General features: G+C 57.3%; 3 protein-coding genes across 6 annotated transcripts in view; 2 read left to right on the top strand and 1 right to left on the bottom strand.

Moving 5' to 3' along the window:
* The window catches only part of LOC109292524, a 13,689-nt gene extending 4,233 nt beyond the window's left edge, over positions 1-9,456 (top strand). Inside the window, exon 4 of the mRNA XM_019509996.1 lies at positions 9,314-9,456. Within this exon, the coding sequence (XP_019365541.1) occupies positions 9,314-9,441 (128 nt within the window). The 3' untranslated portion in view covers positions 9,442-9,456. The remainder of the gene's footprint in view (positions 1-9,313) is intronic.
* On the bottom strand, positions 1,067-22,205 carry BCL2L1 (BCL2 like 1). Of its 4 annotated transcripts, XM_019509992.1 has the most exons (4): positions 22,113-22,205; positions 21,104-21,173; positions 18,796-19,451; positions 1,067-1,500 (listed from the first exon to the last, which is right to left on the bottom strand). In XM_019509992.1, exons 3-4 carry the CDS (start codon positions 19,345-19,347, stop codon positions 1,363-1,365), a joined length of 690 nt encoding a protein of 229 aa, XP_019365537.1. In that variant the 5' UTR covers positions 19,348-19,451; positions 21,104-21,173; positions 22,113-22,205; the 3' UTR covers positions 1,067-1,362. The 4 variants fall into 4 exon arrangements, with proteins under 4 accessions (XP_019365537.1, XP_019365540.1, XP_019365539.1 ...); XM_019509995.1 differs by lacking the exon at positions 21,104-21,173 and having other exon boundaries at positions 22,113-22,182; XM_019509994.1 differs by lacking the exons at positions 21,104-21,173; positions 22,113-22,205 and adding an exon at positions 19,978-20,028.
* A 67-nt stretch (positions 22,206-22,272) lies between these two features.
* TPX2 (TPX2, microtubule nucleation factor) overlaps positions 22,273-22,616 on the top strand; it is a 28,061-nt gene continuing 27,717 nt past the window's right edge. The window contains exon 1 of the mRNA XM_019509986.1: positions 22,273-22,350. The gene's annotated coding sequence lies outside the window, so the exon portion shown is untranslated. The remainder of the gene's footprint in view (positions 22,351-22,616) is intronic.

The following is a 22,616-nucleotide window of genomic DNA, read 5'->3' as shown; positions in this document are numbered from 1 at the left end:
CCCCCCACACACACACACACACTCTGGGCCTTAGCCACAGCCATGTGGCAGCTGCCAGGCTCCCCGGTTTCCTGAGACATTTATCTCCCGCCTCCCATTGGGCCTAGGCAGGGGAATGCTGTCAGGCTTGTCCCCTGGGGGTACCCCCCAGCCCAGCACTCCTGCGGGGGCAGGGCAAGCAGATGAGAGGGTGTGCTGCTCCCCCTGGCCCCCTGAGTGCAGCCCTGTTTATTTTTGCACTTGCTGGAAGGGGCTTGGGAAGCCGCCACCTGGGCCCCTGGGGGAGCCGTGCCAGCAGACACGAGCCTAGGTAAACACCTCCCTGGTGCGGCTGCTGGCATCATATTTTTCCTCCGCCCAGATCTTCTTGCCTTTGCAGCATTTTCAGCTCCTGTCTGCCCTGCCTGGGGCAGGAGAACTAGCCCCTTTCCATGCCCTGGCCCAAGTGCCTGGAGGGTCTCTGCAGCATGCATGCAGGTGCTAAGAGCAGAGCAAAGCAGGTTACCTGCTGGGGGCTGGGGACGGTCAGAGCAGCAGCAGATGCAGGAAGGATGCAGGGAAGGTGTCACCGCAGCCAGCCACTTTCAGAGGGGGAGAGCAGGGAGGCAGGGCCAGGCCCTGGCACAGGACTCGGAGTAGGGCCTGGCCCTGCCTCTTGGAGACAGGGAGCCAGCAGCAGGGAGAGCAGGTTGGGGTGTGAGGAGCAGTCCCCATGGCAAAGGGAACAACCAGGCACTGACTGTGCTGCTCTGACCCCTTCCTACTGGTGCCAGGCATGGTCCCATTCCCAGGCAACAGTTGCCTTACAGGGGCCCTGGGCAGTGGGTCATTCTGTTAGGCAGACACATGCCTCACTATGCCCCTACACTGCCACAAACTCAGAGCCCCTCCCAGGGCCACAGGTGGATGGGAAAGGTGGTACCGACCTCCCTAGATCCATAACACACACACAGGAAGCCTGGAGGGGGGGATGGAAATGGTCCCTGGCTCCTATCCCCACCCACAAGGCTTGGTATTAGTGACAGCTACACACACACACACGCACGCACACCAACAAGTCTGTTTATTCTAACAGAAGATACCTCTAAGGATCCTGCTGGGGGGAAAGGGAGGTGTTCCCCTCCATGCTGTGGTTGGAGGTGGCGGGGGGCCCACGGCCCCCAGCCCAGAGGCGCACGCTGCATTGGTCTCAGCGGCAGGACAGCGAGCGCTAGGGGCAAGGGCACCTGGGAATCACTCCTGGGTGCTGGGTGGGGTGGGGGTGGGCAGGGGCGCTGCCCCTGGAATGTTCCTGCTGCCATACAGTGTTGTGGGTGCCTGGTCATGGGGGAGGGCGCCCAGGTGGGGAGGGGGCCACACCGGCTACTTGCGGCTGAGCAGAGAGCCCAGCAGAAGCACGCCAGCCACCGTGGCCCCGGTCAGGAGCCACTTGTTGAAACGCTCCTGGCCCCTCCTGCTCTTGGCTGCAGCGTCATCGCCATAGAGATCCACGAACCGCTCCTGCAATGAGAGAAGAGAGACAGGGTAAGGGGCACGGATGATACCCAGCAGCCAGGCCTGGTCCTTCACCAGTGCAGCCTGCCTGACTGAAGGCAGATGCCCTCTGCTTCTGCAGCCAGTGAAAGCACCAGGTGCTGGGGGTGGGGAGGACAGAGCGTGTGGTCAGCCGGTTCGTGCTCCCTGCTCCAGTATCATGTGTGCAGGGCAGAGGTGGAGGCACTGGGCAGTCATGAGAGGATCATGTGTCAGAGCAAGGGGTGGGGAGGACAGCCCAGGGAGAGGATGCACCATAGGCCTGGGGGGCCACAGGGGGAAGCTGGGCTGGGCGAAGCCCCTGGGAACCAAAGGCCAGAGGCACATGTGGAACTAGGGCTGCACCAGTGCCTCCTGTCACCCCATGGACCCTTCCTCCCAAAGCCCAACCCTGGCAGGACACAAATACTTGGGACCTGCTCAGAGCAGCACCCTGCCTGCCATGTTGTTCAGGGCAGCTAGATGTTCTGGAACACAAAGATCTTGGTTTCAGGGTGCAAGGCCAACGTGGGTCACAGCCAGGACTACAGCCACTGGCCCAGCCTAGCCTCTGCCAGCCCTGCATTTCCTGCTTCCCAAAGTCTCCCCACCCGCTTGAACTTTGAAGCCCTCACAGGTTGAAACCAGGCCAGTGCAGAGGCAGCTGCTGACCAGCTGCACCCACAGCAGAGAATAGGCCCCGCCAGAGCCAGCCTGCTCCTCTGGCCATAGCCCCAGGTCAGACTCCTCCTGTAGCACTGGCACCAGGACACTGATTCTTTCTGCCACCCCAGTGCTGAGAGCAGATACCCCCCAACCTGCAGAACCCCCTGCGTCTGCCTCTCCAGGAGCAGCTGAAAGCCCTCCCCATCCTGAGACCGAGCACAGGCTGCCTGGGATGCCCTACAGCTTATGGAAGGCTGCCCCAAGCCAGGAAGGTACAGAGCTAGCCCCAGGACTGCAGGGGGCCAGCTGCCCTGCCTTGGCCTGCCCGCAGCACAGAGTGGGCACTGCAGTGGCTACTGCAGACTGAGTCTGAAGAAACCGCTGCCCCTTCCTGGGAGCAGCTCTCCCTGGCCAAGGAGTTGGCCCTCCATCAACCCAGTGTCAGGTCACCCAGCAAGCAGAGCTGTGCTCTGAGAAGCTGCTGTGGGATGCCCCGCACTTGGACAATGCTCCTCGGGGAGGCATGAAAGCCTTTCCAGAGCAGGGCAGTTGGCACCCAAGTGCCCAGAGTGCATGGAGACACCGGTGCCTCCAACTCCCAGGATGCTGGCTGCCATGGTCTCCTGCTTCACCTGTAGCAGGTTGGGGTGTTAGGTCTGTGTTATGTCAGGGTTGACGGTTATGTACCATTTAGATTATAGATTGGATAGGATGGTTTGGACAGGGTTGATTCTGCCTCAGGTAGGGGGCTGGACTAGATGACCTCTGGGGGTCCCTCCCACCCCACCTCTCTACCACACACCTCTGTGATGCTCCAGCCTGGGACCACACAAGTCCTTGGGGCACTCTCTGACCAGAGGCCCAGGCTGGCTGCACCCCTGGGCAGCAGAGACTGCCTTGCCACTCCAGCAAGCTCCCAGCATGGGTAAGCGCACCCTATGGACCTGAGCCGGTCTCCTGGGCCACCTGACATGGAGGCCTCAGCAGGAAAAAAATGTGAATTTCGGAGCGGTGGTGGAGAGTGGCGATAAAACCCTACCACGAGACAAGTTACACCTCAAAGACCTTGGAGCTGGCCGGTTCTGCTCCAGCCCAGAGCCACAACAATCCTGCTGCCAGCAGGACACAGGATCCAAGGTCAGCAGGCAGCCAGGCTCCACAACGCAGAACTTTACCCCGAGGAGGCAGCGCCACGTTATCAGTGATTGAGCGGTCCCGCTTTCTTCTTGCTGCCATGCCGCGGCCTCAGGAAGGGCCGGCCAAAGACCAAGGCGAACCACAGCTCGGCGGTGTTTTCTTTGAGTCTGGCTGGCCTGGTAGGTGGCAGCGGCCCAGAACAGGCGGTGCAGAGGGAGGGTGAGCAGAGGGGTTCAGCGAACAGGAACCGGGACAATAACAAGCAGCAAGAGTAACCCTGCCCAGCCCTGCCCTGCAGGAGGCTGCTTGGGCCCAGACATGCTCTCAGAGCAGTCCAGCAGCACCTCTGCTTCCCCAGGGCTTGAGGCCTCTGCTCCTCCCAGAGCCGTGCTGTGCTCAGGCCACCCTCCTCCCAGCAGGACAGTTTCCAGGGTCAATAAATCTGGCAGCAGCAGCCGGCCTGGGAAAGTGCAGATAAGTGAGCAAGGACCCATGCTGCATGGCTCACGGGAACTGAACAGGTAGCAGCTCGCTGTGCAGGCGGCTCCATCAGGAACCACATCCAGCTCCCGGCAGCATACTGGGGACAAGCTGCAGTGGCGGTTGCCATGGACATCTCCCAAGGGTTTTAGTTCCTAAGTTACAGCTGATTGACAGGTAGCTCAGCCAATTCCTTTCAGACTGGCTCCTTCACCAACGTTACATAAGAAGCGGAGGTACCTGAGGGGATGCTCTGGCTCTGGCTGCCCCACGCCACACTGCATCAACACTGGAGGTTTAACGGACAATGCTAAGCTCAGGCCTGCAATACATGAGTGGTGCCCCCTGGCAAAGCTGCCTGTTTTCTGCAGGGCTCCATTTGGCCTGGAGCCCCTGGAGCAGACAGGGTCCTCCCAAGCCCTGAGTGCGTGGAGGCTGTGTGGGGCCACATCCCTTGCTTGTCTATGCTCCCTGCTGCAGCTGCCAAGTGGGGACCCCAGTGTCGTGGCCTCTCTGAAGGGGCTGCCTGCAGCTGACTCCAATAAGTGCCCAATTCAAGCCTCCCGACCTCTCAGGGTCTAGCTGCCTGTAAGGATGGGAACCGATGGAGCACGTACAGGTATAGGCAGGTTTGCATAGGCAGCAGGGAGCAAACTCTCCCTTGCATGGACTGGAACAATCTTCCCAGTGCCTCCGGCCTCATGGTTCCCCTTTGTGCCCTCCAGCAGCTTGCAACCCATGTGCTGAGGAACAGCGCCCTGACGCACCGAAATACACTGCAGCCAAAGCACAGCCCTCCCTAGGCAACTGGGTCCCGGCTAACCTCCACCACGTGCCTCGCCCGCCCAGCCCACTGATCGTGGCATTATGCAGAAGCACGACGGAGCTGGTACGATAACGCCATCCTTTTAAAGGACCACAGAGGCCAGGCAATTTCATGTCTGGGCTTTGTTGATGGGTCGCACCGACCATTATTGTGAGGGATGGGTCATGTACACACACACACACACACACACACACACACAAACCCCACTCCTCCTCCAGAAAGGTGTAGTTCCCAAGTCCTGTCTGCATGCAGGTGAGAGGGGAGGTACCGTGTGACACATTTGTGATCACAGAGCCACAAGCAGCCCTGCCTTTGCTCTTGGCAACCTGCCCAGCTGGCACACAGGGATTTCAGCAGCGCAGAGGGCAGATACATCTCCCCCAATCCTGCTCCCAAGCCTGGGGAGTTTAAACGCTGAGCAGGTCAGCCTCCTCTACAGAGAAGAAGGGGGCGAGCAAGCAACCTCTATGCATGGGGCCATGGAAACAGCATTTTACAGTGGGATCAGGAAGCATGTTCCCAATCCCAGGAGCTCGCTCTGCTGACAAAGCCCGATGGACAGAACGCCCACGAAGGGACACTGCAAGCTGCTGCATGCCCAGCATGGGTAGGGGGTCACCAGAGAACAGGCACAGTAAGAGCCAACTCCAGCCTCCAGAGAGAGCCCCTGAAAGGGGAGGCGGGTCAGGCGCTGACAACCGGAGTGTCGGCCTTGGCTGCGAGGCCAGTCCCATGGACACCCTGTGCCTTTGAGCCACGGCCATTTCCTCTGACGCAGGCTGCAGCCTGCACCCCCTGCCATGCTGGGCTGCAAGTAAATACACGGCTCCAGAAGATGGTTTGCTCCATCCCCAGGGAAGGGGCCAGGGACTTGAACGTGAGATCCCCAACAAAGAGCCGTGCGTGATACAGCCAAGCCCCCCCCGGGGTGTGTGTCTAAAGGGTCCCTCCAGTTTGCCAAGATGCCCAGAGCACAACGGTTTGGTGCAAAGGACACAAGGTCACTGCAGCCTCGCAGACCACCATCTCTCCGCAGAGAGCGGCTCCTTCTCAGCTGCCTCCCAGGGACAGCAGGGAAAAGAAAGCTGAGACAAAGGCTGCTGTCTCTGGCTGCTTTCCATGGCACCGCTAGGTCAGGTGCAGCTACAGACCCCTCTCCTGCCCCTCCCCCTGCCGCCACGGTCTCCGCTTCCTCTCGGCAAGATCCTGTCCTTTGTTCTTGGTGGGACCGACAGCTCAGCGTGTGCACGCATGTGTGCGTGCATGAACATGTGTGTGCATTTGCATGTGCATGCTGGCAAACGCATGCAGCAGGGGAGAGAACCGTGGAGAGTCTCTCACTGAGTCCTTTCTGAAGATGGCCAAGGCCCTTGTGCCCAGTCCAACCACTCCTGCTCCATGCACCCCAGCACCCACTTGCCCTGCCCGGTGAATGGGGCTCCCAGGACGGGGAGTGCTGGGTGAAGCATGACAGGAGCTGTCTTTCCCATAGTGAGCTCCATGCACAGTCTTATCGAGCCCCAGGAACCAGCACTAGCTGTTTTAGGAAGGAGACTGGGAGACATCAAGACCTGCTGGGCATGAGGAAGCTGAAGGCTCCTTTGCCCAAGCCTTGGGGCTGTCTGGGGAGCTGGGGAAGGTCAGCCAGCATAAGGCAAGCAACCAGGCTGCTTGCCAGAGCAGCCAGGCAGAGAGCCAGGAGGCTGGGCAGGTCGCCTGGCCCTCGTGCCCACATGCTGGACCTGCCTGTGAGCCAGTGGACAGGAAGAATTCTGTGACATGTTTTTGGGGGCTGTTTCTCAGAAATGGAAGTGCTGCTGAGTAAGAGATAACAGGGCAGCTGGCAAGGTCGAGTTATCGGCCAAAGCAGGTGGTGGCACAAAAGGGGCCAGGAGCCCCCTCCCTTCCTCCAGGACTAGGAGGCATGATGTGGTGCGTCGTAAGCAGGGCCCTGGAGTTTCCCACCCAGTTGATGCCCCTCTCCTCCTGGGGGACTGTGCCCATGAGGGTCAGTGGGATTTGTAACAACCTCCCTCAATGGGCCTGTGCCCTGCCGGGCATGCCCAACACTTAACAAGCCTAGAGGGGAGAAGGGCAGAAGGCAGACTGGGGAGTTAGCTCAGGACTGCAGACGAAGGCTGGGCAGGCCAGGGCTGGCTCCTGTGTTACCCAGGCCCCGCTTCCTTTGCACCTGAAACCCATCACCCCGGGGGTCGGCTTGGACCGCCCCAGCCCAGTGTTCTGGATCTTGGACTTGTCCAGGCACGTCCAAACGCTTCTGGCCTCTCCCCGTCACCTTGACCAGGGAGGAAATGTTTGGCATTCCTGAGTTACTCACACGATGACTACGATAGCAACAGCACGGTCAGCACGGTGATGCCTCAGCTGCCCCCTCTACCGACTCACTGGCCCTTGCTGCCCTAGCACAGCTCGTTCTACCACCGGTGTCACGGCCCCTTCCCCTAAGCTTGCCAACAAGCTCGAAGGGCAAACATAGCTCAGTGCCTACGGTGAAGTCATGCTGCTCTATAGGCAAACCCCACTTCCATATGCGGCATAGGAGTCAAAACCTGCCCACCCCCCCAAAGCTCTTCTTGTTTTCATGCTTTCTCCTCCCCCCAGCTGCCGTGCTGTATGCAGACACAGCACCTGGACAGAACCCTCTCTGCAGTGGCCCCCAGGCTAGCATCCACCTGGATCACGTGGGACAAAGACCAAAGGGACCCTGTCCCCCTTGAAGGGCTGAAGGCTCAGTGACAGCCCACATAAGTGACAGCCACCCTGGCACGTTAAGTAGAGATGTGAGCGATGCTATTGCTGATGCTTCACCCAGCAGGGAAGGTCCCCACCTCTGGGGGAGATGCAGCAGCTACACATGGCTCAGCACCTGTGCAGCCCTGTTTTGGAGACAAAGCAATGGAGGGTACACTCAGCTGGCAGCGCTGGGGAAGCCCTGAGGGGTGGGCTAGGCTGCTCAGAGCTGACATTTGATTGGAGAGGAGACAAGGGGACCTGGGCAGTCAGTGCATCATCTTGGGCTCGGATCAGTGCCGAACCATTTGGAACTGAGGCTGGAGGTGTGGGCAGGGGCACCCAGGAAGGACCAGGCCCCTCCAAGGCAAAGGGAGCTGACAGTAGTCTCTTGCTGAGCCCACAGCTGAGTGTTTAGGGAGGCAGGATCCAGTGAGTGGTGCTAAGCATGAGGACAGGTGAGGGGAGCTGATGGAGTGGATTATTCAACTCCACCTGGTAGCAATAGGGCTGAGCCAGGATGAGGAAGGAGGAGGGTGGCTACCAGGGAAAGGGAGGGGCTTGGAGCGTCAGAGCTTCCTTCCTGGGGAGAAGCTGCTGGAGATCCTGGGACCAGCCTAGAGCACAGTGCAGCAGGGCACTGCCCACCCCACCCCACCCCCCCAGCAGGAGGGGAGGAGGCAGAGTTCAGGAAGAAGGCAAAGGCCTTCTGCACAGATGGTTCCAGGCTGAGAAAGCATGCAGAGAGCAGCCCCAGCCCCCACCCCCCTCCCTGCATCCGGATCCAGCCGGCCTGCAAGGAGCCATTTGAAAGGAGAGAGGGTCTTGCTTGTCCTCCCCTGGGAAGGAGCTCATGAGCCTTCCCAGAAATGCCCAGCCCAGCCTGGCACTTCTAGTTAGAGCCTGGGAGCACGTCCCGCATGTCGGCTGCTCCCCAGCCCTCCTGTGACACAGGCCACTGATCTCCACAGGGGGAAACGGAGACACGGGACAGTGAAATGACCTGCCCAGGATCACATGGGAAGTCAGTGGCAGGGCTGCAAATAGAGCCCAGGGCTACTGCCCCTGCCCCAGATGCCTTAGCCATAGGATGACAGCCCCTTTAAGAAAGGCTCTCTGCATTTGCCTTAGACCTTTAACCAGCACCTATGGAGCCCCTGTGGGCTGCCAGCTCTCCACACAGGCCTGGCATGTGCCAGCCTGCAGCAGCCAGCAGGGAAAGGCAGCTGGGAGCTTCCAGAAGAACTGAAAACAGGAGTATTCCCATGGCTGCTGCTCAGATCCTGTAAACATGGCTCGATGGGTCCCTGCATGGCTGCCAGAGCCCCAGGGACACCCAGGAGGTGTCCTCTGACCGACTCTCTCCAGCACTGGACCAGACGGCAGACTGCAAACCCCACTAGCCCTGGTATGGATTTGTGGGTGCTCTGGGGCCAAGGGGAGCCCAGCCACAATGGCTGTGTGTTGCCATAGCAGTCGCTGGGATAAAGTGCTCCCCTTGCTGTCCAGACAATGCACTACCCTGGCCCCTGTGCCCAGGGTCAGCAGGGTTTGGCCCGGGGAGACAGGCCTCCCCTCCCCCAAGCTGCTCACTGCAGAAGGCCCCTCATGGCTCTGCTGGCTGCCGGGATTAGTGGGAGACACACCAGCAGGCTCTGCAGGTGCAAGTGCTTCAGGGATTCGGCTTTAACTGTTATGCAAATGCTTGACCTACATGGCAGCAGCTGGCTCATTTCAATTACAATGGCAGCGAACACTGGGCTCCTTCCTGAAGCAGCCCCCAGCCAATCCCCACTGCTCAGCAGTTGCTGTTGAAAGAGACGCACTTGAGGCCTGGAAAGAAGCAAGGGAACAGCAAGCAATGGAAGGTCTTATGTGCACACAAACTAACCAAGTGAGCCCGGTGCCAGGGGCCCTTGTTGGCATCGGGACTCCAGAGAGGCTGGGAATGGATGTGGAAGAGCACAGCTGGGTCCTTTCTAGCCAGAAGCAAGCCTTTGCTGGCACCCTGCACCCACACTTGTCTCCTCCCCAGCCACATGGTACCTACAGCAAACCCACTGCTCTAGAGAAGACAAGCCCTGCCCCAGCTCAGCCCAGCCCTAGGCTCAGGGTACACACACCGGTGTGGAAAGCCAAGTCTCACTGGCACTCTGTGTCAGGAGGGCTCCAATCAGCTGACACATCCATTCACAGCAAAGCATGGGCCCCATGAATGACTAATCCTCTTGCATTTGCTTTCATCAGGGCTACTCTGGAACAAACTGGGCCAAGGCTCCAGTGCCCAGTGCAGTGTCAGGGCTGCTCTGGTGCGGGGAGCGGAGGCAGAGAACCGTAAGCCTGAGGCGCCTGGAGGAACACATCTTACTTGAGCCGGATCCACGCAGGGGATTAGCACCTGCTGGGAATGGGATTGCACTCCCAGGGACTATCCCCTTTAATGCCCTATGGAAAGCAAGCTCTGGGCAGGTTTCCCCCGCCACCCAGACAGATGGTGCCTGAGTCCTAGCCGGCTGCCTCTCTCCAGCGTGAGGGGCGTGAGCTGGGGGCAGTGGGAAGATACCCAGCTGAGTTTCACAGCTCTCCAAAGTCCTCAGCCCAGCTCAGACCCTGCCAGTGTGCAGCCAGCGAGGGGTGTATAAGCAATGCCTTTGACGACACGATCATGCCCCCAGTGAGTGGGGAACTGAGCTCACTTCCCACCTCGCCACATCCTTCTCCCAACATTACAGAACTTCCTGTGCAAATCGCATGGGCCTTGTGCAACTGGGTGCAGAAGAAAGGAGGAGGCGTTTTCTCCAGAGACTGTATGTGCAAAGACACATGTTCCGGGTCCTGCACCAGGAGCCCAGCACCCAACTCTGCGTACCCAGCCATGCCTCCAGGCCTTGGGGCCGTGCCTGTGGGGCCTCCCCTGGACACCAAGCCCTGCCAGAACTGCAGAAGCCTCCTGAACAAGGCTTGGCACCAAAGCCTGCTCCCCGAGACACCTGCCAGTGGGAATGGGCTGGTTTTAGCATAGACAAGCCAGGACCCAGGTCCCTGCCTTGCACTCCCCCCCCCGCCCCAAAAGAGCCAGAAAGGTCTCTGATTTCAGATACTGGTGTCCCTTCCCACTGCAGCCCAGCAGAGGGGGAGGACTGCAACCGTGCAGGGAGATGTGCTCACTTTCAGTTCCCGTTAATCCAAAAGAACTCTTAAATGATTCAGCCCATGAAGTCACTTGGAGCCAAATGCCTCCTGACTTCCAGGGGGAGGGAGCAGAGCTGAAAGCTGGGAGCTGGTCCAGCAGCAGGGGGAGGTGGGTGTTAGAGGTCCCTGCCACAAGACAGGCTGCCCCCATGCTGCTCTCACCTACCTGCCTGAGAGGGATGAGGATGTGTCCAACATGCTGCCTGGCTGCATTGCTGCGGTGGGGAAGCGCAGCCAGATGCTTACTGGGACCACAGGGTTAACACCAGCTGCCCTTGCACACAGAGCTTGGTCTGAGGGCTCTTGATGTAGGCACCCAGCCCCCTCTTCGCCTCAGGCAGACCAGCCAGCACAGCCACTCGCCCTGCAACATACCCCTGCCTCCAGTTCCATAAGACATCACCACAGCACAATGCCAATAAAGGCCCTGGCCTTATCCCAGACAGATCAATGGCAAAACTCCCAGGATCTGTGAGTGGACCAAGATCACTCCCGAAATCCTAACCGCATGTCCCTGCTGCCCCGGCTGCTCTCTGCACTGCCGTCCAAGCCTGCAATGGTTGACGCTGTGGTGGGAGCAGCCCTTGTCACAGGTGTCAAGAGTCTCCCCACCTCTCAGTCTAAGGCAGAGTCCAGAGCCCTGGGGCGGAAGGAGAGAGCTTTCGTTCTCCAGCCCCCAGGCCTCCAAGTGCAGGGACACCTGTCCTGTCCAACAGACGGTTCTCCCCATTTCCTTCTCTTCAGCTCATGCTTATGGAGCCAGGCTTTGAAGCACCTGATGCTTTGTCCCAGGGAGGGCACTTCACAGCCCCAGCGCAACCCCGGCCCAAGCCAGTCTTGTTTGAGAAGTGCTGGTCTCTTGTGGGACTCGTGCATGTGACAGAGCACTGCAGCTTGCCGGGTCTGGGCACCAGCTCCAAGCCTCTGCCTCGAGCTTTCAGGGCATTGGAGGGTCAAGAGAAACCAGCTGCCTTCTGTTGGATGCTTGAGCTGCACTGTGAACATCATCACCCTAGCCTAGGAGTTATGGCTGTGTGTAGAAGGGGGAAGGTGTCTCACCCACTGTGGCTCACAACAGCCGAGCCAGCGGTGGGCTGGGCTACCTGCATTTCTGTGACAGCCTTCATCACAAGGACGGAGAAGCCCTGAGCAGGGTGTGCGGATGCCAGGGGCTGGCTACAACCATATCCTAAATCAGCCTCTACCTCACCAGAAAGGAGGCAATATGGTCCTTTCTACAGCACCTGGGTGAGAACCAGAGATCTTCCTTCCACCCCAGCCTGCTTCCCAGGCACATGCTGTTGCCCAAAGGAGGAGAACTACCGCTCTCCCGCTAGAGGAGGCACTTGGCTGTGAGTCCAGAGAACACAGAGGGCGGGAGGTTCACTCCCACCTTTATTCTGCTCCTTTTTCAGGTATAGGATAGCCCAAGACAACCCCATGTCAAGCTGCGGGCAAACCGACCCCATGGCTGCACACCCAGCCCTGCTTAAGAGCTCTGGGAGCAGCTCCCAATTCCACTTGCTTGCCCTCCCCCCAGCCCCAGAGGCAGCAACAGCACAGAGGGCATCTGGTTCCCAATTAAAGGGATCCTAAGAGACGGCGCAGGGCCAGTACACGTGAGCACGCGCCCGGGAGAAAACACGTGCGGATGCAGCTAGGCTGGCTGTGCAGAGGAGCTGCGCTGGGCGTTTCTGCCAGGAGGCAGCCCTTCCCACCCCACGCAGCTCCTGTGTGGTCACTCCCTGCCTCTGTCTAAAATCAACACGGGGATAAAAAGAAAGGGAAAGGCCTAAAAAAAAAAAGCCTGGGCACGCAGCTCTGAGCACCATAACTAGGTCACCCAGCTCCCTGGCTAGCTAGCTGAGGCAGCAGGAGCCCAGTCTCACAAGCCTCCTGGGTTCAAAACTGCCATACTTCTCTTCAAGTGCTCCCCTCCTGAAACCCACACCTGCTGCCCCGTAGCCCCAGCTGGAGCCATCTGCTAACGGTTCTCCCCTCCATGCGGCTCTCTGCACCCTCACCCAGCTTGAACGGTTTTGCTTGCGTGGCAAAGTGTAACCTTATCCCCCCATCTGTATGCTGCAACTGTGAATGACACCCCAGAGGGCAGAAGTGTCCCCCTCTGCATGCAGCTTCAGGCCAAGATCATGGAGCAGAGATGGCTCGGGCAGGCTCAGCAGCAAGATCTGTGGGTCCCCTCTGCAGGACAGGCAGTGACCAAGTGCCTGCTGGATCACAGGAAGGCTCAGAGACAAGAATGTGAGCCAAGGCAAACCAGAAGGCCCTGAACACTATCCTACCCAGGGCACCGGCACCAAGGGACTGAGCGTACCCCCCACTCTCCTCTCTGTGTTAATCTTGACTACTCACTTAGAGCAATGAGCACCCAAGAGTAAGGTCTCTGGTATGGGGCAGGGGAAGAGGGCAGCACAGTGCTTTCCTACCTCTCCAACACCCTGCCCCGCAGCTGACATTTGTGACATGAGTGCTGTAACACTGCACCATGCCCATAAGAGCAGGCAGAGCCCGCACAGCCATGCGGGCTCACAAAGCATCGCTGAGGTGAGGAGAGACCTCCGCCACTGCTGTCTCAGTGGTAACCAGCAGCGCTTCCCTTGGCTTACCCCAGGTTTGGTACATTTGTAGGCTGAGCTCCTGTCCTGGGCCCCTCAGCCCCATTCCTCCTGGAACCAGTTCAGCAGCACAATTGCTTGGGAGCTAGGTACTGAAGCGACGGTCCTGGTTCCTGCTGAGAACTCTGTACTGACAGCTTCCTACCCAACTATTTAGGGGGAAAATATTGACAGAAGCAGTGAAAGCAAAGACCCCAGAATCTCCCCTCACTGCGCAGCCTCCATCACGCTCAGCCCCAGGCCAACTCTAATTATATAAGGAAGGTTTACGCAGTCCTCGCCATCCAGCCAGGGACCCAGAAATGAAGTGCAGCCGTGCATGCCAGATGCACACACATGGCAGCCATGTCCACGGTGCCAACAAGAGCTCCACATTCCCACCCCCATGTCCGGCAGGGTCAGCGCCCACATCCCCACAGCAGAAACCTGCAGGCTCCTCTCAGATTCCAAACAGAAGTGGGAAATTGGGGTGGGGTGGGGGCTCAAATGAATGAGGGAGGCTGAGAATCAGGAGCAGTCAGGACACTTTGCTCTCTGAATCCTAGAATCTCAGGGCGTTTTATGAGCACAGAGTCTCCCAGCCCTCCTTGGGGGGCAGGGGAACATTCTCCCCTTTTATTACTGAAAGCCATGGGCTCAGGGGACTACCCCAAGTCAGTCAATGACAGACTCCACAGATCAAAAGTTCTGCATTCCAGATGCCTGCTCTAAACGCAACTCTTAGAGAAATGTCATCAAATTATGCAACAGAGACATGCACATAGGAAGAGAGAGGGCCCCAAAGAGAGGAAGGGCGAACACAGCCGTGCTGAAAATACTCCTTTCCATCTTTCACTTTCTAGTCATCAGGAATGCTGCTGCTGGGCTGGGACAGGAAGCAGCATGGAAGTCATTCCAATGGCATTTCCTGAAGAGCTCTACAGAAAAACCTCCCAGTTCCGAATCAGCCTGAGCCACTGCTGAGCAGGGCCTGCAGCCGAACCCAGCTTCCAGGCTGCAGCAACCGGGTGCTAGCCAGCCCATTTTCCCAGCCAGCTCTGAGTGAGTTTTCCTAAGGAAATGGATCTTTGTGCAGGGAGTTCCTGGATCTTGCCCTGCTGGTCCATCAAGCAAGGCCATAAGCCTGGAGAGGAGGACTTGCCAGGGCTCCAACAGGGAAAGAAGAAAACTGCCTGATGCCTGGAACAGTAGTTATGCCTCACAAGCAGGCAAGTCCTAGAAGGTCTTTCCCCCCACCCCCCATGGTAAGCAGAGAAGAGGCACAGGGCAGGTTCTCAGGCAGAAGGAAGAGAAGAGCCAAGCACTGCTGCCTGGGAACAGAGTCCTAGCTTTAGATTCCAATCCCCATCAGATTTATGAAAGGTCAGAGCCCAGCAAATGTCCTGGAATTACCATGGTGCATACCTGGCGGTGCAGCTCTCAATGCCTGGATCACTGGAGGGTTACAAATGCCACAGCACTTGTTCAGACGTGCACAGGTGCTAAACCCACAGCCTCGGCCCCTCTCAGCTTTGCTGATCTGGGTTCCCTAGCTGGTTCGCATAGACACTGCCCCTCTACTTTGGAGGCAACACTGCTCATCACCATATCTGAGTGCCTGCTCTTCCTTACATGTCTCAGAACAGTGGTCCTCAACCTTTTTACACTGAAGGTCCCCTCCATAGCTGTTGTGAATTGAGTGGCAGGCACTCCACTTGAAAACCTGGTCTATACATTGCAGTGTTTACCTTCATGCAGAGGAAGTGGGGGGTGTGGAAGTGGGGGAGCAGTCAGGCAGGGAGAGATAACTCCTTATCTCCTAGCACCTGAAGCCTGAGCCTGCCCTTATCTGCTTATCTCCTTGCACCTCCTGCTGCACCCTTCAGAGGATCTTGAGGTCCCTGGTTGAGAATCTGTGCCTTAAAGCACTCGTCCAGTGCTGTCCAGGGCTGCTGTGTTTAGCAGTAGCTGCATCACACCCAGGGGAAGCTGTCTCCACCTGGAAGATGCAATGCATGCTGTGAGCTCTCTGAGCTGCATCACACCTGCTACAATCACTTGCAATAATCAGAGTTAGCCTCTGAGTGTCACATCACATGACAGAAATCTTGCCAGGTTTGGGTGACCCAAACCCTCCAACAAGGCTAAAAAAACACTGACCAGCGCAACCTGCAGAGGCACTAACAGTGGCTGAGGCCCCCTAAGATGGCAGCATGTGTCCCACAGGACAGCTAGGTTTGGGAGACCATCTAATTTGCTTTTCCAGTTAAAGCCAGACTGGTGCCTGCACTCATGTCCGGCACTCAGGCCTCTCAGAAACTACTGCAGAGTCCATCCCTGTAGTCACTGCACTGTGTACACTTCAGAGCAAGACAGAGATTCCAGACAGGCTGCTCCCAGCTCCCTCATGCTGCTGCAGTGGGAGAAGGAGGGAAGACTTTCCTGAAGGGTCAAGAAGCAACACCTCTGGCTCTAGCCCTGACAGCATTCAGAGGGTGAGTTACCAGCTGCATCAGCGTGTCATATGACAAGCATCTGAGTCACTTCCCATCATTCAAAAAAAAAAAATAAATCACAAAATGGGTTCTCTATTCTTGCAGCTTTGGAAGGGTTTTCCCCTGGCTCAGCCACAAGTTCTGGCCTGCAAGGCAGCAAGACCACACAGCAGATTCAGCCTGGCTAGTGCTCAGTAACAGTGAATACCTGGGGAAGGTAAGAGGAGGAAGGTGTAACCATGTTCTCCCTGGTCCACTCCTTCCAGTCCAGTCCAGTCCAGTCAGTCATGATTCCTATCATGGCATCTCCCTCCCTTCCCTCGGGAGTCTGTTCTGTTACAGCCTGTGGCTGAAACAGTTCTTTCCAGAGGGCGGTTTGAGCCGCACTACCCATGCTAGCTGCCTTTGCTTAGTCTCAAGCCATCCTGGACTATTCTGCCTGCACGGTGCCAACATATCACAGGTTCTCCATGACTCCATCCACACAAATCCAAGATGTTAGGGACCCACATGTATGACCAGTTGGGCAGGGCTGAGGGCCCAGGGTACCAAAGGCAGTAGGCAAACCTCCCAGATGATGGTGCCTGCAGCCCCATCAGTCAAGCCCACCTCAAGAAAGCCAAGGTTTCTGCCTGACATCGGAGCCCCAGTCCTCCCATCTCAGGCACCAAGGCAGCCCTTGCACTGGCACAAGCCATGGGAGAGCAGGGACTCCTGGGTGAGCAGACTGTATTGCTTCGGAGGCTGCTGCTCTCCTGTCCCCTCAGAGACTTTCCAGGAAGTGAAACACTGAGACACGCTAGAAAACACCAGTCGTCTGGTACATGCCAGCAGCAGGCTTGCCAGAACTTGCACGCCTCTCCTTGGGACCTGCCTGCCTGCTGCACCTCTCCGAGAGCATTGTTTGAATGGGCAGGGGGAGGGTGGGGGGTTGGCCTGCTCAGCCTGGGACCAGTAACCCCGTGTAGGTAGGCCCTGTCACTGCAGGCAGGCAGGGAGCAAAGGGCCTGTGGCAGAATGAGATGGATGGAAGCCATCAGTTCTCACCACAGCTGGAAATGGAGTGAACCAGAGTGCACCTGTAAACCCATCACAGTGAAGTTGCTCTGGAGCCTTTACAACTACCTGTGATACTGGTTCAACGTTAGTACAGTTGGTACCAGCATGAAGCAGAGACACTGGGAGACGCAATTGCTGACAAGGCCAAAAGCCCAATGACAGCCATCAAAGCAACCAGTTTGGAACCTGGCCCCAAACCCCAGTTAAGGGACTCCCATGGCTGCAACCAACAGCTGGCAGCCTGACACACCTTAAAAACAGCCCAGACACTGCTGCCTGTATGACACCATCTGACCAGCTGGCAACTAATGGTACCACCCAGCTAACACAGTCAAACCCACCCCAGGAGGCTAGCAGCACAGAGAAAAGCTGTTTCTCCTGATGGGAGATGGCTGGAGATCTGAAGAGCAGGAACCAGTGGGTGTGTCAAGCACACAAGAATCCTGCCCCTCATGCAATCTGCTAAACAAATATTTGCTCCAAACAAGGAATCTGTGCTCAGACAAGAAGAAAGAGCCTTAGCAGTGATACTAGGTTGGGTGAAAGGGATTGGGGGGGGGGGTGGAAGAAAGGGTATTACATTCCCAACAAGAGGGACCAGTGATTTTCCATCAGTGATTTAATCTAAATCCCCAGGGAATTCACTTACAAAAATCAGACTGCATTATCTCCAGGGTCTCCAGGCTACAACCCAATCCTCACTAGCAGCAGCCACATGGACTCGCAAACCTCTACTCAAGCTCTTGGTTCTAGGACTAATCTCTGGCATTAAGAGCCAAAGCTGGTGGGGGGTATTGTTTGCATGGGGGTTGCAAGGCAGGGAAGAACCCCAGCGCCATCCGCAAAGCAAGGGGGCTGCTTGTAACAGGAAAAAAATCCAGTATGTTCAGGCAGCCACGCCCCAGGCAGCGGCCCCAGGACAACCACATTCCAGGCATTCCTCGCCCTGGGTGCTCAGGCTCCCTGCTGCCTCCACCCTGGTGTTGAACCTAACACTGGCTTTCCACAAACTCCAAGAGGCCCTTCCAAATCACCTGTGCCACTAGCAGCCAGAATGCGAGGCCGGGCTGAAAGGAACCGGTCCCCATGCTCCCCCAGAGCTTTGGGGAGGGATTAGTGGTTATGGCTACAGAGATGTTAAGGTGAATGCAGCTTTTCCCCACTGCTACAGGTTCACCAGTGAGCAAGGGTGTGATATTCCTCTATTTAAATGCCAGGAGCTGGCACTGTCCTCCCTTCTCGGCAAATACTAATACAGGCAACATCACAGGGACGTGGGAGTAAATAGGAAGCGAGATCATCTGCAGACCATAATACCTCCCCCTGGCAAAATTCCACAGCAAAATCTCACAGGCCTAAGCACTTCCACAGCTCAGGCAGCCCAGACGCTACCAAAGCATGTCTCTGGAACACACAGTAACATTCATACAAGCCTGTGGACAGCATCCCGTGTACACTGCTCAGGATCCAGTGGGCAGCAGCAGGCTCTTTGCACTGACTCTCCACTTCAGTGCTACCTTGCAACGCTCTGCTGATCTAGGGCCAGGCTGCCAGGTAATGCAGAGGCCCAAAGGAATCAGGACAATCTCCAGCCCACTCCACTTGCAAATGAAGCAGACCAGGGGTTCCCGTTTCCATTGCCTCAGACCCCGCTACACCAAACAGTCCAGGCCTAGCACTAAGAGGCCCCAGCTGAACAAAGAATTGGCTCAGCCCTGGGCTGGGTCACTGACACTCCAGGTCAGACCTAAGAGATGGGCCTTCTGTTTCAGATAAAGCCTGGATTGTAGGTGCACAAGGCTCTGGGAAACAGGCCTTTGTACAGAATAGCCAAGGAGATAGGCAAGACAGAGGGATGAAAAGGGCCGACCAGAGGGCAAGCCTGGGTAGCATCCCCTTGCTCCACGACAATGGAGTGACCCCTCATGGCAAAGAACACAATGGGAAAGGACCTTCACTAGTTGTTCCACCCTGGGCACCAGGGACAAGGGCTAGGATGTGCAATGCTGTTAGTCAGGCAGAGGAGAATGGGGAGCTCTCCCTTGGAGAAGAAGCTTCTTACCCAACCGCCGTTCTCCTGGATCCAGGGGTCGAGGTGGTCGGTCAGGTAGGTGGTCATCCATGAGACGATACGTCCAACCAGCACCTGCATTTCCTTGTCGACGCTCTCCACACACAAGGCCCCTCCAAAGGAGAAAAAGGCCACGATGCGCCCCCAGTTCACTCCATCCCGGAACAGTTCATTCACCACCTGCTCGAAGCTCTGGTATGCTGTGCCAGGGGTGATGTGGAGCTGGGATGTGAGGTCGCTGAAGGCCCTGCGGTACCTCAGCTCAAACTCATCTCCCGCCTCCCTTAGTGCCTGCCGCACTTCAGCCGCCGGAACACTCTCCTGGGCTTCCAGGTTGTTCCTGTGTCCAGCAGCCCCATTCACTACGTGGCTGGCAGTGGGATGCCAGGACGGACTCCCATTCGGGACACTTGCCATGTCCTCCTCTTCTGCAAACTCAGTCCTGGTCTCATCTTGCCCCTCAAGCTGACTCCAGCTGTGTCCCCGCTGTGACAGCTTGTAGGATATAAAGTCAATCACTAATTCCCGGTTGCTGCTCGACATTTTCACACTAGGGAGATTCTCATCGAGTCCATGGTCCAGAACACCAGTGTGCTTACCCAGTCCAGACTCTCCTCTTCTCCAGGATCTGTGCAAACATCTGACCTCTGAGCAGACAATTAGAAAGCAGGGAAGAAAGAGGCAAAAACACATTAGCAATGCAGCATTTTACTTCCACTTGTAGCATTAACAACAGCAGCTTCTTATTGCTCAGAGAAAGCAAGCATCCTTGAAGCTACACCTCAGGCTTCAGGATTTAGTCTCCCAGAAAACTGGCAGCAAAACATCCATTTCAGCAACAACTAGGCTAAGCCCCCTTGGATTTGCTTTACAAATGACTGCAAGTCGCATGCACACGCAACGCATCCCATTCAGCCGCCTTACATGGTCCAGGTACAGCTTGAGAGCTCCTTTGTGATGTAGCTCCACATAGGGTCTAGGGGGTCTACACCCTCTGCTAAAGGTCTAGGAGGCTCAGTCTCCAGCCTCCAGCTCTGCCTTGTCTCAGGCAAAGCCTTAGAAGGAAAAGCAGCTCTGGCTGAAGTGATCATGCCATGCTGCATGCTGGAAACACGAAAGCACAGCGAGGCCCTGAAGCCCCAGAAGCTCACCCTCTGCCTATTCCTCCATTACCTTGATTGAGTGCTGCAGCTCTGCAGCAGAGAAGCAAAACGCCCTCCCTCCTTCCCTCTCAGCCTCACGCCCCTCGGTCTCCGCCTCCCATAGAAGATCAAAGCTCTTCCTGAATTTTTTAAAGGGACCAACAGCACTGGGTGAGGCCTTCAAAATATGTGCTTGTGCTCTATTGCCCAACAATGGCACATTAAAAGAACAACGCAGCCCTCTTCCCAACAACGAAGGAGGCTCTGAAACAATAGCAGCTGGCAGCCAGCACAAGGGAGTTTGTTTGAAGCTTAAGGCATCATTTTCCATTTTCCGTTCTAGAAAGGATTAGCCCCGGTCGAGTTTCACCAGCTCCCAGGTGTGCTGAAGATGCACAATTCCTCTGGCCGGACCTCTGGAAGTGTTACAATGGACCCCTTGCATTTCAGTGGGATCCCAGGAGCTACAGTCTCACTCCCCAAACCTCCCCTCTCAAGAACAGTGGCAGAGGAAGGAACACAAAAGAGCTGTAGTGCTCCTAAGAGGTTGGGAAAGACTAGAAGCCTATTAAATCTACAGAGTATTACCTACCTACGTAGTTAATAGGTCAGTAGGAGGAGGAACGTGTACAATCATGGATAAGGAAACACAAGATCTAACGCCCGGCAGCATTTTGAGGGAAACCCCAGCATTCCAGAGAATTATGCTGACATAAGAGAGGAGCAGAAATGCCTCTGAGGAAGTGTGTCCTAGATACGTTCTTTTCCCAGTACACCACACACACAGACACTCTCTGTAGTGGAGAAGTGACTTACCCCTAATGTTATTCTAAGCAGTCATTTTTCTGGAACCAGATTATTAACAAACCTTACTGCTCCAGAGCTAAGTGCTCCCTCCCCACAGAGCATGCACTGGACAGGCAGCCATGGCACTGGCTTTGCTTGCATCTCAGCACTCCTTGTTTACAGGATTGTCCTCACTTCTGGGTTTGCACTGGAAGCAGCTACTCTCTGCCCCATTTCCACCCCACGCTCAGGCCTGGAGGGAGAGGATATGCCGGGTGGCCCCACCTTGCCCTTTCCGGGTGCACCAGGGACAGATACACAGGCTCTGTGGATTCCTGCTGGGGAGGGAGCATGTGTGTTTCTGTACTCACCCCCAGAGAGGAGCTGCAGGGAGAAAACTCTGGGCTGGGAAATCTCAGCAGGCTGCGCCTCCTGGACCAGCTGCAGAGACACTTCAGATCAGTAATTTGACACCAGGGACTACTCCCTTCCCCGCCCACAAAGCACAAGCCCCGCCCCCACCCTCTCCAAGTCCCTCCCTACTCATCTCTGCTAAAGGGCAGATGTTAGGAGGAACTCCATACATGCCAGCACTTTTCCCTCTCTAGGGCACCCCTGGAAGGCTCCTCACCGCAGCATCGGGGTGACAGATACAAAATTAAGGCTTGCCTTAAAAGACCATGCAGTTGGTTCAGCTATTCGTATAGAGGAATCTAAGGGATTTTTCGACCTCTGTCAGCCCAGGTGGGATTTCCCAACACCCACAGAAGATGTGCCAGCTCAGCCTTGCTCTCGCTTCCCCTGCTGGGACGTTCCCATCGGGGACCAAGACGGTGGAGTTTCCCTGGGGCTCTGCAGCATCCCTTGGTTGCAGGCAGAGATGCGACCTCCAAGGGAGTCGGGCTCCAGTCCGCTGTTCACGGAGCAACGTTCAGGTGTTTGACCCGCGCACGGCACGAAGACAGTGCGAAGCGCCAGTGCTGCTGGGCCCTTTCGCATTGCGCGAGCTGGGGTTTCCCAGTGCCCTCTGCTGCTCACCCAGGAGGGTGAGCCAGAGGTTTTCATTAGTCGCCAGGCGGGCAGACTCGTCCAGGAGCAGAGGCTACAAAGACAGCCCACGGCCGCCACGCACCCCTGCACCTCCACGGGCCAGAAGGAGAGGACACCGTGGCCTCATGTGGGTGCCCAGGGTGCGCCCCCCCCAGTCTCCATAGCAACCAGCCAGGGGTCCTGCTGGGGTCGACATCCCCGTTCGCGTGGCTGGGGAACTGCTGTGCCCCGCCCCCGCACCAATCCCAGGCAGAGAGGCGCCGGGGGGCGGGGACCCATGGACGGCGCGCTCCTACTGGCTGCCCTCCGTGTCCCTCACGCCGCCCTCACCTGAAAGGCCGTTGAAGGGCCCAGCCCCTGTCCCTTCCCTCCCCCGGCGGAAACGGGTGCCGCGGCTGCCCCTCAGGGCTCCGAGCCGCCTCAGCGGCCCCCGGCCGCCGTCTCCATCGCCCGTTCAGCGGTAGCCGCCCTCCTCAGCGGCTGAGGGAGGGGAGTGCGCATGCGCGAGGGCCGTGCCGGCTTGGAGCCCCGAGGGCGCATGCGCCATTCCGGGGCGGGGGGTAGGAGGGTGAGTAGTGGCGCATGCGTAAGAAGGGGGCGGGACGTTGTTGACCTAGTGCGCATGTACAGGCCGTTGGCTACGTCAGAGCGTAGGACTTTGGCGCCCCCTCTCGGCTGCACTAGGGAATGGGCGGGTTGGTGTTAAAGGGCCAGCGTCCTTATGCTGCAGGGTGGGGAGGCGAGAAAGGGAGGGGTAGAGCCGCTTGGTCAGACTCAGGATGCTGCAAGAGCACCATAATCTGCACCCATTCCCTTACTGACCTGGGTGGCAGG

The sequence above is a fragment of the Gavialis gangeticus genome, unplaced genomic scaffold (assembly GCF_001723915.1).
Source record: "Gavialis gangeticus isolate Ggan-Ray unplaced genomic scaffold, GavGan_comp1, whole genome shotgun sequence".
In the NCBI taxonomy this organism is placed as follows: domain Eukaryota; kingdom Metazoa; phylum Chordata; order Crocodylia; family Gavialidae; genus Gavialis; species Gavialis gangeticus.
The sequence above is the reverse complement of the archived record's forward strand: the minus strand, read 5'-3'. Positions and strand labels throughout refer to the sequence as shown.